General features: G+C 44.9%; 1 protein-coding gene across 5 annotated transcripts in view; it reads right to left on the minus strand.

The window, feature by feature from the left end:
• Positions 1-17,336, minus strand: part of TINF2 (TERF1 interacting nuclear factor 2) — a 237,388-nt gene that overhangs the window by 134,710 nt on the left and 85,342 nt on the right. For 4 of the 5 annotated variants that reach the window (XR_013594963.1, XM_078644937.1, XM_078644935.1 and 1 more), the window contains exon 7: positions 5,193-7,317. Coding sequence is in view for 4 of the 5 variants with exons in the window: in XM_078644937.1 (XP_078501063.1) it covers positions 5,193-7,317 (2,125 nt within the window). In the remaining variant the exon portion in view is untranslated. The remainder of the gene's footprint in view (positions 1-5,192; positions 7,318-17,336) is intronic. The other variant, XM_078644938.1, reaches the window with a different exon arrangement.

Consider the following 17,336-nt stretch of genomic DNA (forward strand, 5'->3'; position numbering starts at 1 on the left):
GGCCTCCCTGCTCCACGACTCTCAGTTTGGCTTCCGTCCCCGACATTCGACAGAGTCAGCCCTTCTTATGGCGGTAGAGGCTTTACGACAGGGTGTGGATGAGGGCCAGACTATGGCCTTGATCCTTTTGGACCTAAGCGCAGCATTCGACACTGTAGCACATTCCATCTTGCTACAGTGTCTGAATGAAGGAGGGGTATCAGGAGCAGCGCTTGGATGGATCCAATCCTTTCTGACAAACAGATGTTTTCAAGTCCGTCTGGGTGACTGCTACTCTAGGGAGATTAGGCTGGGCCAGGGCGTGCCTCAGGGCTCGTCCCTGAGCCCGACCTTGTTCAATCTTTATGTCTCCCCGCTGGCAGCAATTGTAGAAAGACATGGTCTGCGCTTAGTGTCCTATGCCGACGACACGCAGTTGGTCATCTCCCTCTCACGTATGCCCGGTCTTGCGGCGGATATTTTCAGAGTTTGCATGCAAGAACTTGCAACCTGGATGTCCACCAACTGCTTGAAGCTTAACGGTAGCAAGACCGAGGTACTCGTGGTGGGGGGAGGGCCGTCTGCTTGGTCGTCGGCATGGTGGCCTTCCTGCCTGGGAAATACCCCAGTCCCCTGTCAGGAAGCAAGGAATCTTGGAGTATGGCTGGATGGTGACCTGGCCTTTGGCCCCCAGATTGACCGGGGTATGCTTCGGTGTTCTGAAAACTCTGAAGAAGGTATTTCGATCTCTTACCTATCACAGCGCGCCGTACGCTGGTGCATGCCCTAGTCACATCGCGCCTAGATTATGGCAATTTGCTGTATCTGGGGGCCACGGGAAAGGTCATTAGCCGCATGCAGGTGCTGCAAAATGCAGCCGCTCGCTTAGTACTGAGGCTCCCTAAGATCTCCCTCTAAAGCAGCGCTCCAGGCATTACATTGGCTCCCTGTCGGGAGAAGGGTGGAGTTTAAAGCACTCTCTACTTGTCACCGTATTCTGAGCGGTAAAGCTCCTGCTCCGCTACAGAGTTTGGTGACCCGGTATGAGCCCTTGCGTGTTCTTCGCTCCTCCCGTACAGGGTTACTGAAGGTTCCAAGAATAAAGAAGGCCCGAATGGGGTGGGGGGGGGGTTCGGGTCTTTTAGATATCTGGCCGCCAAGCATTGGAATGCCTTACCTTTGGAATTACGCTTTGAGCCCTCAGACCATTTTCAGGAAAAAACGAAAAACTCACTTATACGGGAGGTAGGCGACTTTGAGGGTGGCTTGGACTGTTTACTTCCACTTATCATAGCGCGGGGACACGCCGGTGCGCGTAACCAGGCGCTCTATAAATCTCTCTAATAATAATAATAAATCAGCTCCCTCCTCTCTTTTGCGAATTTTCCCAGAGCCTACGCTAGCGAGAGAGCTCGCCTTGGCCAGCTTTCCCACCCGCTCTCTCTCTAAAACCGTACCCCTACCTAACACACCCTCCTGCCCCAGAAGTTCGAAGGCCTATATTGCATCTAATGAAATTGATTACCTACTCAACTCTTACTCGCTTATTCTAGACACCAACGAGATTCCTCCGGGGCAAATTCAAACCATTCACGTTAACCCGAACAGAGAACCCCCTCACAACCTTAGAGTCAAAAATAATGACAACTTCATGAATGTGATCATACAGACTCCTCCCCCCATTCACCTTAAATGCGTACCAAACTGCAGTTAAGCCAGTAAACACTCCTCTGATATCTTCGACCTCATCCAACACAATTAGATAGACATCATCCTCACTGAAACGTGGCTCAATCCCTCTTCCACTCCTATCCTAGACCTCCTAGTGCATCCTACCCATGACATAATTCGTCTAGATAGAGCTATGAAGCTGGGCGGTGGCCTAGCTTGTATACATCGGAGCACACTCTCGGTCTCCCACTCTGAGTCCTCTTGCAAATACCTTTGTCTCAACATCTGAAGTAACAACCTTCCGGTGTGCATACAACACACATTTTATCACCACCGGGGGGACAACCTCCCCTTCATCAAACAATTAATGGAAATAATCTCTGGCAATGTCTCTTCCATATGTATGCGGATGACACAACTTTATCTGAAAATCTCCTCCCCGGATAACCTCATATCACTCAACACTACCCTAATTAATACTTCAAACTAGTTAACTGAGAACCACCTCCTACTCAACGCCTCCAAAACAGAATTCCTTCTCAATTCTCCTCCGAATTATTTCCCCAAGTTAGACCTTTGGATGAACCACCCCACGGCCTTCAACTGCTCCCCCCTCATTATTGACTCGGCCAAATCGCTAGGAATCACCCTGGACAAGCATCCGAACATGAAGAATCATATTAGCAATGTGTGCAAGGGAACTAATCATCTGATAAGGATACTCCAGAATCTCAAAGCATTCCTTCCACAAGCTGACTTCAAGCAAGTGGTCCAAGCAATTGTTTTGCCGAGGCTAGACTATGGCAGTGCTACGCTCTGTGGCCTCCCCAAATATACTTTGGCCCCACTAAGGGCTTCATTGAATGCTGCTGCCAGATTGGTTATGGGAACCAAAATAAATGCGTACATTTCCCCAGTCTTAAAAACCCTAAATTGGTTGCCCTATGAAGCAAGAGTACAGCTAAAGATTACCTGCCTCACAAAACCCACCATTTCAAAAACCCTAGTTATCTAGCACAAAAGCTAAAATTATCCGGAGGGGGTAGACATTCAAGAAGTGCTAACTCTCTCCTCCTGAAACCACAGATCTTTTGCAAAAAGAGAACGTGTCACCGAGCTTTCTCCGGCTCTCCTCCGAAGATCTGGAACTCTCTCCCACCGGAAGTACGTAGAACCTCCTCCAAGGTTGCTTTAAAATTGGAAGTTAAAAGATTCCTTATGAACAAGTTCTTACCTTAAAAGGGTTTTGGATCGTCTGCTCTAATGCATTGGACTTACACCTTTAAGCCCTGCGCTGGGTGCTATTCTTCTTTTACTAATCATTTGTTCCCCTCCTGGTTCACCGTGTACCATTTATTGTCTTATTCTTTGTTGACCCCTTTTGTTTGTAACTATTTTGTTTGGAATTCTTATTTGAGGCCAGTACTGCAATTGTTACCTTCCTTTCCCTCCAATTGTGAAGCGCTCGGATATCCTTTGGGATCATGTTCGTGCTATATAAAACTTTATAAATAAATCTTTAACTACTCTTTCCATATCAATTTGTTTGCTATTTTGAGATCCAGAAGTGGTGTGAACTTGTTTTTGGATCCTTTCTTCTGCACCTGAAAATAGGAGGAATACATTTCCAATCATATCTGTTGAGGTGGAACCCTTCCTATGGCCTGATTTACAAGAAGATTGTGAAACTCCTGCTGAAGTCTGCCCTGGCAGTGTTGGTGTGACTTTTTTAGAAATACATTCGGTGGCATGTTTTTAACCACAGAAAACATCAATTTTACACAGTATTCCACACCCACCTGTCTCTAGATTTCCTTGCACCTTTTCAGATAGTTCAAAATACTTCCTCAACCACTGGAGTGGGTAACAGAAGAGGTGAAGTGTGAAGCCACAGACTGCCTCCTGTGAGAAACTGTCCGGCTGCCACCAATGGTTGATGTCTATCTTTTCCCAAGGATTTACACATTTGCTATTGATTTGACGGTCTGCTGCATTTGAGGCCCTGAACCCACTGATGGAAACTACACCAGTCATTGGGCTTGTAAGCATGTTTCCTCTTGTCTTTTTTTCTAGCCCTATGCCATTTAATGTTTCCATCTTAGCCTTTATGCAGGCCATTCCTTCATCCTCATGGGAGCTAAACAATACATTATCTGAAAAAAATGGAGTATCCTTTGTTGAGCCTGTGACCGGTGTAGCAGCAGTTTTGAGATTACTGAAATGACCAGCAAAGTGGGTCTTGATGGAGAAGTCTCAACTGGGGCAGTGGGCTAAGAAGGCAATTGGGATCTTGAAGGTGCAGGATCTCTACTTCAACCACTGGTGTAGTGGGTCAGGTAGCGAAGCATTCATGTGAATATTCAATTTGAAGTCTCAATGATTTCAGGTTGCGAACCCACAAACCTGCCCTCGACAGCAAAAAAGTAGCAAAAGTATCTTGCTTCAACGTCATAGATCTTGATGTCGAGCAGAACAGCAACGTTTGCTACTAAGAGGTCTCGTTTTGGATCTCTCTCATGGGGAGTTTCTTAGAGATGAAAATTGGAGCACTGGTAGCAGGCACTCCTACTCTACAATCTCCTGACCTTCAGAAGTCCTCTCAGGACGATCTGGATGTGCATGAAGCTGGATTTTCTCATTTTTTGCCATGCAGAAAGTTTACAGCTGTTGTAGCGTTTTTAAGGGCAATGGGTACCCGGAAGGCAAATAATATTCAGACATGAGAATATGTGTCTTTTTCTGCCACATGAGGAGCACTTAAGAAGAAAAATACTTCCCGTCAGGAAATTACAAAAACCTACTTCAAATGAAGAAGAGTATGGTGTTTTTAAACACGATTTAAAACAAGTTCTAGTGGAAAATTGCCAGAAAAGGACAAACTCTGTTCAAGGATCATGCCACCAGGAGCCAGACATAGGAACTGGAGCAACAGCCACTTAGCAAGCATAATGGGATAGTCATAGATTTGGATTCTTTAAAGCTGCAGTGCCAGTTATCCCACCTACAGTGGTTGCAGGCTGTATGACTCCATTGTCTATAATTTCCTTTAAATATAGATTGTGGAATGGATTTGTTTTTAATTCTTCTCTCCTATTCCTCTAGTGATATTTATAACTTAGAAACAGGTAATTGATTTTAAAGAAAATATATAGACTAGGCTAATGTATCCTTTTAATAGGCTGCCAAATTGTTTTAAATTAATTAAGGGAGTATGGCTTTTCTAACAAAAGCAAATTATTTTTCCTTTGAAAAGGTGCTCCGAGATCCCACAAGTTGGCAAGGCAATTTATTGCTCATGATTTTAATAGAGATTCCGCTGAATGAGAACATAATTTTCCCAGAATGCTTTTCACTCCCCAAAAATATTCGTTTCAATCAGTTGTTTTGCACCACTCCAACCTTGCGCCTCCCACATACTTCCGAGCCAATCAATTCCCATGACCAAAACACCCATTCAGCCCAATAAAAAATTATTTGCCAGGAACCATACTGGCTCAAAATCTCTGTAGAGAGATTTTAACCCATTCCACCACCAAACTTACTCTTTTTGTTCTGCTGCAGGATCCGTCCTTGTTCTGCTCGCCACAAGGAAGTCACTGTCACTCTCCAAGCCGCTTGTTTCTGTTGCTCCAAGCTTACTGGACTCCACTGCACCAGGCTCAGCCTTGCTTACGATATACTGCTCTGGCACAGCACCACAGCTAACGGCCGAGTCTGGGGGACAGTTAAACTCCTTGGAAAGCACTTTATTGCAGTCTCTTCTTTTGCCAACAGGTGATAATTGCTGCATGGGGAGTTCCAAGGATTCAGGGCTCCGAGCACGTTTCTGAGACCCAGCTGGATATGGACTGTCACTGCTTTTTGTGGCGGAACTCCACATTCCATTGCCCTCCTTGCAGTCATGAGAGAGCACTCCTGATTGCACAATACAGGGCTCAGTCACTTGGGGGATATCCTGAAGGCCGAGTTTGACAGCAGGCTCATTGTTACATCTTGTGCTGCTCACCAATTGTTTTTCTTCCCTCGAACCCATCATCACTGGCTCCTCCAAAATCAGGTCAGCAACCTCCTCGGGCCTGAACAGACGCCTGCGCTTCAGCATAGGGGATGGTAGAGCAGGTCGAAGTCGAGCTATAGACTGGACAGCTCCCTCTCCTACACTAGCAAGAACTGGGATAATACTGCCAGAACACAGTACCGGAGTACACTGCTGATCAAAGGGAGATAGATACTGCCTGGTATTGATTCCAGGGGTCACGACCTTTGTAGCTTCCTCTTTTTCATGCTCTTTTGTGATCCCTGCCGTTGAACAACCATTTCCCTCATGCAAGCCCCACAAGGTTGAGACTCCCTCAATGGCCATACAGTTAGTCTTCTCTTTACAAACATCAGCGCTTACGAAGGGCACCATTAGAGGGGTGCAGAGGATTTGAGTGTCTGACTTCAGCAGAGGGCTCCCTGGACTTGGACAAACAGTGTTTACTTGGGAATCTGTTGGAATCTGAGATACAGGCTTCCTTGGGGGGCACTCGGGGGTCTGAGAGCCTGTGTTCGTTTCAGAAAGGTTCTGTGGGACATTCTTCTGAAAGTCTGTAATTGAGATCTTCACTAGAGATACCCTTAAATCCGCCGTGAGAGCCTTACCATTCGAATCTACTGGGGGTAGAGCAACCGGTTTCGTTTCAGAGGCAGCATGGCTAAGCAAGACAGTCTTCTGAGAGTAGTGAGAAGGTAGCTTTACTAGAGAGACCTTCAAGTCCATAGTCTTTTCTTTACAGCCATCAGTGATTGCGAAGGGCACCGTTAGAGGGGAGCAGAGGGTTTGAGTGTCTGACTTCTGCAGAGGGCTCACTGGACTTGGATAAACAGTGTTTACTTGGGAATCTGTGGGAATCTGAGAATCAGTCTTCTTTGGGGGGCACTCTGGGGTCTGAGAGCCTGTGATGGTTTCAGAAAGGTTCTGTGGGACATTCTTCTGAAAGTCTGGAATTGAGAGCTTCACTAGAGATACCCTTAAATCCGCAGTGAGAGCCTTACCATTCGAATCTACTGGGGGTAGAGCAACAGGTTTCGTTTCAGAGGCAGCATGGCTAAGCAAGACAGTCTTCTGAGAGTAATGAGAGGGTAGCTTTACTAGAGAGACCTTCAAGTCCATGGTCACCATATTACTCCTAGAGGGTAATAAATGGAGAGGAGCACTCTTGGAGGCAGAAAATATCTTCACCTGTTTATTCGGGGAAGGTTCAAGATTTTGCTGTTTAGAAGAGTCTCTCCCTGGATTGCAGGAGAATGCTGCTGGGTTAGGCTCAACTTTGTGAACCTGTGAGATCTTTCTTGGGGTAGACAATCTTTGATCGGTTAAAGGTGATAATTTTACTGGAGAACAAGAACCCATCGGACTTTGCATGCTAGGTGGTAACATTTCAAAGGCACAGTTCAGTACATTCTCATCCATTGTGGTGTATTTGTTGTGCTGCATTCCCTTGGAGTGGTAGTCTAACATCTCTACCTCGTTCCTTCCACCTTGGGGACAAAGCATTTTTCCCGACGTCTTTGATGCAGCAGTTAAGCTGGATTCCAAATGCTGAGGGCCTGACCTGCGTAGCCTTCTCGGTTGTCTCTCTGATGCAGTGGGGGTTTCCATCTCCATTCCGAGTGATTCCTGATCTACAAAAGGATAAACATTGGACCCTATAACTCTTTCCCCCCTAGTACAGATCAGACAATTCTGTAGACATTTTTTTTTTGCTACCTCAAATTCAAAGCTACACATACTGTTCACCAAAAACCTATGCCCAAGTTTGAGAACATGCAAATCTGTACAAATGCCCTAAAAAGTATTTTAGGGCCACTCTAAACCAGCACACATGCTCAATTTCTAAATCTGAACAAATCTAACACTTGTATATGACCCTTCAAAACGTTTACACAAACTTACAATCCTAGTATGAGAACATGCCCCAAAGACTAACATAAACCCCATTTCTTGTGACATTGTCAATAAAGTATGTACACAAATTATCTCAAAGTCTGTAAATGTACTTAAAACCTCTATGTAAGCCCAATTGTTCAGCATTCGATTTTTCGATAACTCAACATGCTTGAATCATTTCAGAGTATATTAGAATTAGCAATAACAAATATGAACATAAATGTATGTACATTGTCTGCCCACATCTTATTCCTAAATATACCACCTTGCATAGCTTTTAAAAAGCTCTCATTCTTAAAAGTTTCTAAAACAGGCATATATGGCACTGTCTAAGAAGGTTTATCACTAACGTCCACTTTGAAAAACCACACACCAGATTTGTTTCTAAATGGGAAACGGTCTCAAGTCCATGCTCTAAAATCTGTAAGTGCACCACCCTTCCACTCTGGGTTGTTACAGCAAATAGTGTCTTGAACATGTGCTCGCCATTTCCCAGTGTGAAACTGCCCCTGTTCTTAGTTCCGCATCAGACTTTTTAAGGGCACTCTTAGTTTTAATGCAAGTCTGTTCCTCAAATCTTGTACACACATGATGAAGTCCTCTAAAACCTCGTAGCAGTTCCTCACACATCTGGCACTGTCCCTAAAACATATACAAAGGTCCCAAAACTAAAGCTGAGACTGTGTCCATAAACCCTGGACATGTTCCTTATTCCTGAAACAATCCATCTGCACTAATTTTCAAAGTACGAGTCTCTAAAGCATGTATAGTCAAAACATCCCGAACCCCACCACTCTAATTCAAAACCGGTAAATATTAATTCACTATCAACCAAAACTTCAACATTAGCTACATTCATAAACTTGTTGGAATTGAATCCTGCATATAGACTAAAAAACTCCCAAAACCTGTGCTTACACCTCCAATCCTAAGTCTGACCTTGTCCTAAATGCATATACCTACCTTAAAACAAATAAGTCATACCAAATCCTGTATGTATACATCCACTGCACAGTCAGGCAGCCACGATAAATCTACAGATAACTTTGAATGCAAAAGTCTGAGTTGATGTTGGAAAACCTATTAACATGCTCCGTTTCGATGTCAGGGACTGCGCTCCAAATCCAATACACTCAATGAATTCCCCATTGTGACCCTTACCTGACAAAATCAGATACATGCATAGCATTCATTAATCTGAGACTGTCTTCAAAACCTATGCAGCCCTCACCACCACAAAGCCCAAGTCTACTAAAATCCTGACTTCCCACAAAAAGTATTTTGTTCCATTTCTGATTGATATAGTCCTGAAACCTATATATGTACCCAAAGTTCACCATTGCCCATCAAAGCATACCCTCTCATTCCTAAAGTTCACACTATACTCACAATCTCTAAATACACTACAACTTTGAATGTGACACTATCTCCGCTCAAAACTCTGAGACTGTCAATCAAAACGGGTATACAAGCCCCATCCCAAGAAAACAACTCCACATCATGTGTACACACCATTTTCTAGGTTAGAGTCTTCTCACAGACTGCAGGACACAACCATTTAATTTCCAGTATAGATGGACAGGACACCTAATAGGTTGAGGGAGGATACATGACAGTTTCGGACTATAACAATAAACAACACATAATAATACAAGATTCCATCACTATATCCTACAGTGGCCATAAAATCATGGGTACTTGGACATGGATCACAGCGATGCCTTGGTTCCTCCAGTCACCGAGATAAACACACAAAGTCGGACTTCTTCAGCCGCCAGTTGGACCAAGCAAAGAACAGGCCAAGAAAGCTATTCAAACTAATTAAGACCCAAACAAAGGCACAACCCATACAATCAAACAGCACAACAAATGACACCCCACACTGCGAAGCCTTTTCTGCTTTCTTTAAGCTAAAGACTGACAACATAAGAACTGACCTCATCAAGGATGTAAGCCGATACCCCAACCACACCAGAATGGCTGACAATCAACCTAAAAACAAGGCATCCTGGATGTACTTCGATACCTATTCGGAAGAAGCAATACACAAACTGCTCTGCACCTTGAAGCCCTCTAATCACTTCACAGACCCTCTACCTGCTAATGCTGTAAAAGACTTCATCCCCTTGCTCCTCCCTCTCTGGACCAAAATCATCAACAGCTCTTTGCAACAAGGCCACATTCCAGACTCCCTTAAGGTGGGGCAAGTCACGCCTATACTCAAGAAACCTACAGCTGATCCGTCAGACCTAAACAATTATCGGCCCATCACCAATATCCCCACCCTGGCCAAACTGCTGGAGAAATGTGTCCAACTCCAACTAACAAAACACATAGACCAATTTGACCTCCTCAACCCTCATCAATCAGGCTTCCGAGCGAAACATAGCACGGAAACAGCTATGACACACATCATTGATGACGCCCTCCAAATTCTTGATCGCAATGAGTCCTGCCTCCTCATCCTTCTTGACCTCTCGTCAGCATTTGACACGGTCAAACATGAGAACTTGCTGGAGCTGCTAAGCACTAGAATGGGGCTATCGGGAACAGTTCTCAATTGGTTTTCGTCCTTCCTTCACAACCGGTCTCAGAGGTTCAAGATCGACAATGTGCTATCTACTCCTGTGCCTGCAGATCTAGGTGTTCCACAAGGATCCTCCCTCTCCCCAACACTATTCAACCTCGTCATGGAACCGCTCGCCACCCTGCTCCAAGCATCCAATGTTCAATTCCATATGTACGCCGATGACACACAACTTTACCTAAAGTTACAATCCCCGGAAGATATCAAACATCTGAATTCCACGCTTATTAACACTCAATCTTGGCTGGCAGATAATCACCTCAAACTAAATGCTCTGAAAACTGAGTTCCTACTCATCTCACCCCCGGCGAAAATTTCCTCCACCCAAACCTGGCTCAACAACCTAACAGCACTTAATGTCCAACCTACCATCGTGGACTCGGCGAAATCCCTAGGCATCACACTCGACGCCAAGCTCAACATGCAGCAGCACGTTAGCAAAGCCACAAAAGCAGCTAACTTCCAAATTAACACACTGAGGAAAATTAAACCCTTCCTCCCTGCCAAAGACTTCCAAACTGCTGTACAAGCTTTAGTCATCCCTCGAATAGACTACGGAATTGCAGCCCTCAGCGGACTCCCGCTATCCACAACAGCACCCTTAAGAGCCTCCCTGAACGCTGCCGCGAGACTCATTACTGGCTCAAGAAAACATTCGCACATATCCCCAGACTTAAAGTCTCTAAAATGGCTGCCTTTTGAAGCCAGAATTCAGCTAAAAATTGCAGTTATGACACACGCGGCCGTGCACCACAAGGCACCAAACTACCTCGCTCAAAAGTTGTCTATATCGGGAGGTTCGAGATCCAATAGGAGTACAAAAAATCTACTCCTGAAACCTCGTAGATTCCGGAAAGTGAAAACATACAAGCGCTCCTTCTCAGGAATGGCACCCAGGATCTGGAATGCGCTCCCTCCTGAAACCAGGCTCATCTCCTCCACTACACTCTTCAAGAAAGAGGTGAAAACCATCCTTCTGGCCAAGATCTCCTGAACCTTATAGGTGTGGGATCAGAGACTATGCATTGCCTTGTATCACTGCTCACCCTGTCCTTTGGCACTATACTTCTACTTGATAGGGGCACTACTACGCTACTCTCTTACTACCGACCAAGATATGATACACGTTGGTTTACTGATCCACTCTCCCGATGCCCCACTCACTATTCTCTCTATACTAAAACATTGGTATAAGTCACCCACACACCCAAGGGGTACCTGAAGACATCTGTAGTGGGATCAATGACTTGTGCTGTCCTATACTACTTCTTTACCTGATATATTGATTTGTTTTATGTATGTTATTATTATCCCTGTTTATTACCATGTTATTGACTATTATACTGTTCCCATTATCTCTGTTGACTCCTACTGCCCCTACCCTGTCTTTGTGAAGCGCTCTGATATCTGTAAGGATCCTGTTCGCGCTATATAAAACTTTGAATAAATAAAATAAATAAACAGAACGAGCAGCTAGGGTGATGTAGATACACATACAGAGAACATTAAACATAATTACATGAAAAATCCCTGATGTAAGCGTGTGGTCTTCCAGTAATAAACCTACGTGCAGGTCAAGAATTTATAATAATCGCCATCATGTAGGAATACAATCGGCCAGGGCCGTAATCATTATCGAGCAACACATAATGTATTTACAATCGATCAAGGTGAACAATATATGAAGAAAAACACCCCGTTCAAAGATGGCCGCCAAGTACATCGTATACGCTGATCACGTCATGCAGACGTAGCGTAGAACGCCACCATCACATGACCAAGACGCCCAGGTTTGAAATTCGTACACCAGGAGAATCGGGCCAGACGCAGGGTGAGCGGAGGCCACATGAATGCGCGCTTACGGTAAGGAGGATACTAACTAGCAGCTGGGTGCTCATTTGGGGTGCCCGGGCAAACGAGACCGTAAAAATAACCTCTGAATAACAGGCGCCGTGGGGCCCGGTCGTTCTGTTGGTCTACGGGCTGAGGGACACAGTCATGATATGTTCCCAGCAGCGGATTCCGCAACAAGACAAGGGGTTACTGCGCACCATTAGCTACGGGGACAGTCAGGCCGTATATTGAGCTGAATATAAGCAAAAGTAGAGAGTAATTGGCTATGCCGGATACGAAGAGCAGATTACACCCAGAGATATTTAATAGCCCTCAAAGATATAAACACAGAGATCACAATGGTCAGGGAGAAGGGGCCCTTGAGGGTGAATTGCAAATGACGAATTGATAAGGCACTGCCTATCCTTTTTCGTTTGTCTTTGCAGAGACCGACCTTTAGGCAGTACACGGAACCCATTAACGGTTTAATAGGGTCCGACAGTCCCAGATTCTTCTATGGGGGCCTGGTAGGCTCAACCAAAGGGGCCACCTGGTAATGTATGATGAATAGTATCAGAACCAGATGTAGAGATGCCATTTTTTAGCCTGGATTTTTTTATCTGTACTCCCACCGAGACACAGCGAGTAAATATAGGTGTATGTATGTTTGTATTCCATGTATCACATCATTAGACTGGACAGGCCTGGCAAGACGGGCGGGGGAATTGCATGCATTTTCAGGAGCAACCTCTCCGTTACTAAAGCCACCTTACCTCCTGTGAACTCCTCTGCCTCGAGATCACCAGCGAGGGCAAACAAGTTTGTGCTTTACATCTCATCTATCACCCGCCTGGTGACAACCTCATATTCACCCAACAACTCATGGACACGATCACATCCAATGCCGGTCGGCAGTCCACCCAAGTCTATCTAGGTGACTTTAATCTCCACTGGAACGATCAGAAAGACACAGTGGTGAATAGTCTCAAAACTTTCCTTAATGCGCTTGACCTCACCCAAATATGCGGTAGACCAACACACGACAAAGGCTCGATACTCGATCTCATCATCGCCAAACAGGACTCCACCCAACTGGAGGCGATCCAACCCTGCGACTGGTCAGACCACCACATTATCACCTTCTTTATCAACGAAAAAGTTAAATCTTACCCGGCTCAACCCACCAGATCCAAAACTTGGAAAAGGGACATGAGGAATCTTAACCCCACCACACTGCCTCCCCACATCGGCAGTCTCCTCCTTCCCCCTTCAGGTGCCTCGGATGTTCAATCACTGACCGATCACTACCTTGACTCTATGAATTCAATAGTCAATGAAGTCGCCCCACTGCAACTGAAGAGAGTCTCGACCAAAATTTCTAACCCCTGGTATGACGGCAGACTCAATGATGACAGGCGTACTATGCGAATGGCAGAGCGTACCTGGAGATCTGACCCCTCATCACTGCATCTAAAAACGCTTAAGAACAAGAGAAATGCCTACTTTAGGAAAATAAAGCGTGCAAAGTCGGACTTCTTTAGCCGCCAGTTGGAGCAAGCAAAAAACAGGCCAAGAAAGCTGTTCGAACTAATCAAAACTCAAACAAAGACACAACCCTTACAATCAAACAGCACAACAAGCGACACCCCACACTGAAGCCTTCTCTGCTTTCTTTAAGCTAAAAACCGACAACATAAGAAATGACCTCATCATGGATGTAAGCCGATTTCCCAACCACACCAGAATGTCTAACACTCAACCTAAAAACAAGGCATCATGGCTGCACTTCGACACCTACTCGGAAGAAGCAATACACAAACTGCTATGCACCTTGAAGCCCTCTAACCACCTCATAGACCCCCTACCTGCTAATGCTGTAAAAGACTTCATCCCCATGCTCCTCCCACTTTGGACCCAAATCATCAACAGCTCCCTTCAACAAGGTCTCATTCCGGACTCCCTCAAGGTGGGGCAAGTCACGCCTATACTCAAGAAACCTACAGCTGACCCGTCTGACCTGAACAATTACCGCCCTATCACCAATATCCCCACCCTGGCCAAACTGCTGGAAAAATGTGTCCAACTCCAACTAACAAAACACATTGACCAATTTGACCTCCTCAACCATCATCAATCAGGCTTCCGAGCGAAACATAGCACGGAAACAGCTATGACACACATAATTGATGATGCCCTCCAAATCCATGATCGCAATGAGTCCTACCTCCTCATCCTTCTTGACCCCTCTTCAGCATTTGACACGGTCAAACATGAGAACTTACTGGAGCTGCTAAGCACTAGAATGGGTCTATCGGGAACTGTTCTCAAATGGTTTTCTTCCTTCCTTCATAACCGGTCTCAGAAGTTCAAGATCGACAATGTGCTATCTACACCTGTGCCTGCAGATCTAGGTGTTCCACAAGGTTCCTCCCTCTCCCCCACACTGTTCAACCTCGTCATGGAACCGCTCGCCACCTTACTCCAAGCATCCAATGTTCAATTCCATATGTATGCCGATGACACACAACTTTACCTAAAGTTACAATCCCCGGAAGATATCAAACTTCTGAATTCCACACTTAGTAACACTCAATCTTGGTTGGCCGATAATCACCTCAAACTAAATGCTCTGAAAACTGAGTTCCTACTCATCTCACCTTCGGCGAAAATTTCCACCACCCAAACCTGGCTCAATAACCTAACAGCACTCAATGTCAAACCTACCATCGTGGATTCTGCGAAATCCCTAGGCATCACACTTGACGCCAAGCTCAACATGCAACAGCACGTTAGCAAAGCCACAAAAGGAGCCAACTTCCAAATCAACACACTGAGGAAACAAACCCTTCCTCCCTGCCAAAGACTTCCAAACTGCTGTACAAGCTTTAGTCATCCCACGCATAGACTACGGAATTGTGGCCCTCAGCGGACTCCCGCTATCCACAGCACCACCCCTAAGAGCCTCCCTGAACGCTGCCGCAAGGCTCATCACTGGCTCAAGAAAACATTTGCATATATCCCCAGACTTAAAGGCTCTAAAATGGCTGCCTTTTGAAGCCAGAATACAGCACAAAATCGCAGTCATGACACATTCGGCCGTGCACCACAAGGCACCCAACTACCTCGCTCAAAAGTTGTCTATATCAGGAGGTTCGAGATCCAATAGAAGTACAAAAAATTTACTCCTGAAACCTCAAAGAATCCGGAAAGAAAAAACATACAAGCACTCCTTCTCAGGAATGGCACCCAGGATCTGGAATGCGCTCCCTCCTGAAACCAGGCTTATAACCTCCACTGCACTCTTCAAGAAAGAGGTGAAAACCATCCTTCTGGCCAAGATCTCCTGAACTTTTTAGACGCTGGATCAGAGACTCTGCATCGCTTTGTATCATTGATCACCTTGTCTCCGGGCATAATACTCTTACCTGAATGTGACACTACTACGCTACTCTCGTACTACCGACCAATATATGATACACTTTAGTTTATTGAATAACCCTCCCCATGCCCCCACCCCGTGTTCTCTCTATCCTAAGAAATTGGTATAAGCCATCCACACATCTAAGGTTGACCTGAACCCTACTGTAATGGGATCAATGACTTGTGCTTTCTTATATTACTTGTTACCTGATTGTATATTGATATGTTTTCTGTACGTTACTGTTATCCTATTATGTTAGTGACTATTATACTGCTCCCATTATCTGTTCAGTCCTGCTGCCCCTACCCTAGTATCTGTGAAGCGCTCTGATATCTGTAAGGATCATGTTCGCGCTATATAAAACTTTGAATAAATAAATAAATAAATGTGTTACTACAGGTACAATAAAGGGAGAATCAAGATGTGCAAGACTCACGCTGACCCAAAAAAACCCTGATGAAATCGCCGGTAAAGTATATGTCGGTGATGAAACATGTTGGTTGCTTTTAGTAGAGTGGGCAAACAGCACAGAATAAAGTTGTAGTTGCCAGTTTAGCTCAGCTCTTTTTAAAGTGGTGGGTCCAGATCTCGAGTACATGAGGTTTGGCACACTACATTGGGTCACTAAACACGTGTAACACACAATGGTTTTTGTTTTCTTTGCACAGCCTTTATCCCCTTTTCTTTCCTGGTTGGCAGTAGCTGATTATGAGAAGTGAGGATTCAGGCGAGTACCAGCCTGTCAAATCCTCCCCCGGGTGTTGCTCCCGTGAGGCTCTGCCCACCCCCCTCCCCCTTTTTTCAGAAAGGTGTAGTGAGGTGATAGGATCAGCTGGGGGTCACATGCATACACATATACGGTTTTTAAGCTTTTAGTATTGAAGGCAGTGACTGATCAGCACATACAGACAGAAGGCTGAAGAGCACCCTCTGTTTGACTGAATAAATGCAGTATTAACTTGGGGTCATCGACCTCACAGTATACAGGGGCAGGCCATTGATTGTTCTTGAGTCTTCTCACAACCTATACGCTTGCTACAGTCATAGACTTCGGTGGCCAGAGACTTTCACATAAGCGCCGAATATGAAACCAGACTTGCTTGTATGTAAGTGCCAAGTGTGACGGTCTCGCCCAAAATGCTTACACGTGACCACTCCAGAACCTAAAACAGACTTAAAAATCTTGTAAATGCCACCCTCCCTTTGTAAACCTGAGGCTGTCCAACAAAAAGATTTTCCTCCCTAACCAAACTTAAAATTATGACTCAATTGCGCAAAGCACGAATTGCTAAATCTGAAGTATCCCCTGAAGTCTAACACTACATCAGAGACTGTTCAAGAACTCTGGACAGAGATCCCAACCTTGCATCTAGACACTCCACACCCTCAAACGTACAAAATCACCATTAAAACATATTTATCTGAAAAGGTACACCACCAGTAAAAATAGACCTTATAATCGCACATATAAAACCACTGAAAACCTGTACAGATACTCATTTCTAAGCACAATACTGTTAACATATCATAGGCTAAAAATTCCAAACGCATCTACACTGCTCCCGACAAAACAAATTAAATGCCACATTAGGCTGAACCAGAACAGCTTACATCCTGCTCTCTACAAAAGAAGCACCTAAAACATTACACATGCACTTCTCTTTATAAAACAAATTACTATTAGAGCGAATTGAAACAGCTATAATGTTGTGCCTTTAAATAACTCCTAAACAGTCTTTCCCTTATGAATCCAACGCTCCTTAAAGTTTGCCAAAAACCCACAAGGTATCCTCAATCATGCTGGTTCATACCCAAGAACCTACTTCAAGATACGCAACAAAATCCTGTTACTGGACGTATCTCCCCTTACCAGTAACATGCCACTCACTGTAATTTCGACAGCCTCTAAAGAT

This window comes from Lissotriton helveticus, chromosome 5_1 (genome assembly GCF_964261635.1).
Source record: "Lissotriton helveticus chromosome 5_1, aLisHel1.1, whole genome shotgun sequence".
NCBI lineage: Eukaryota > Metazoa > Chordata > Amphibia > Caudata > Salamandridae > Lissotriton > Lissotriton helveticus.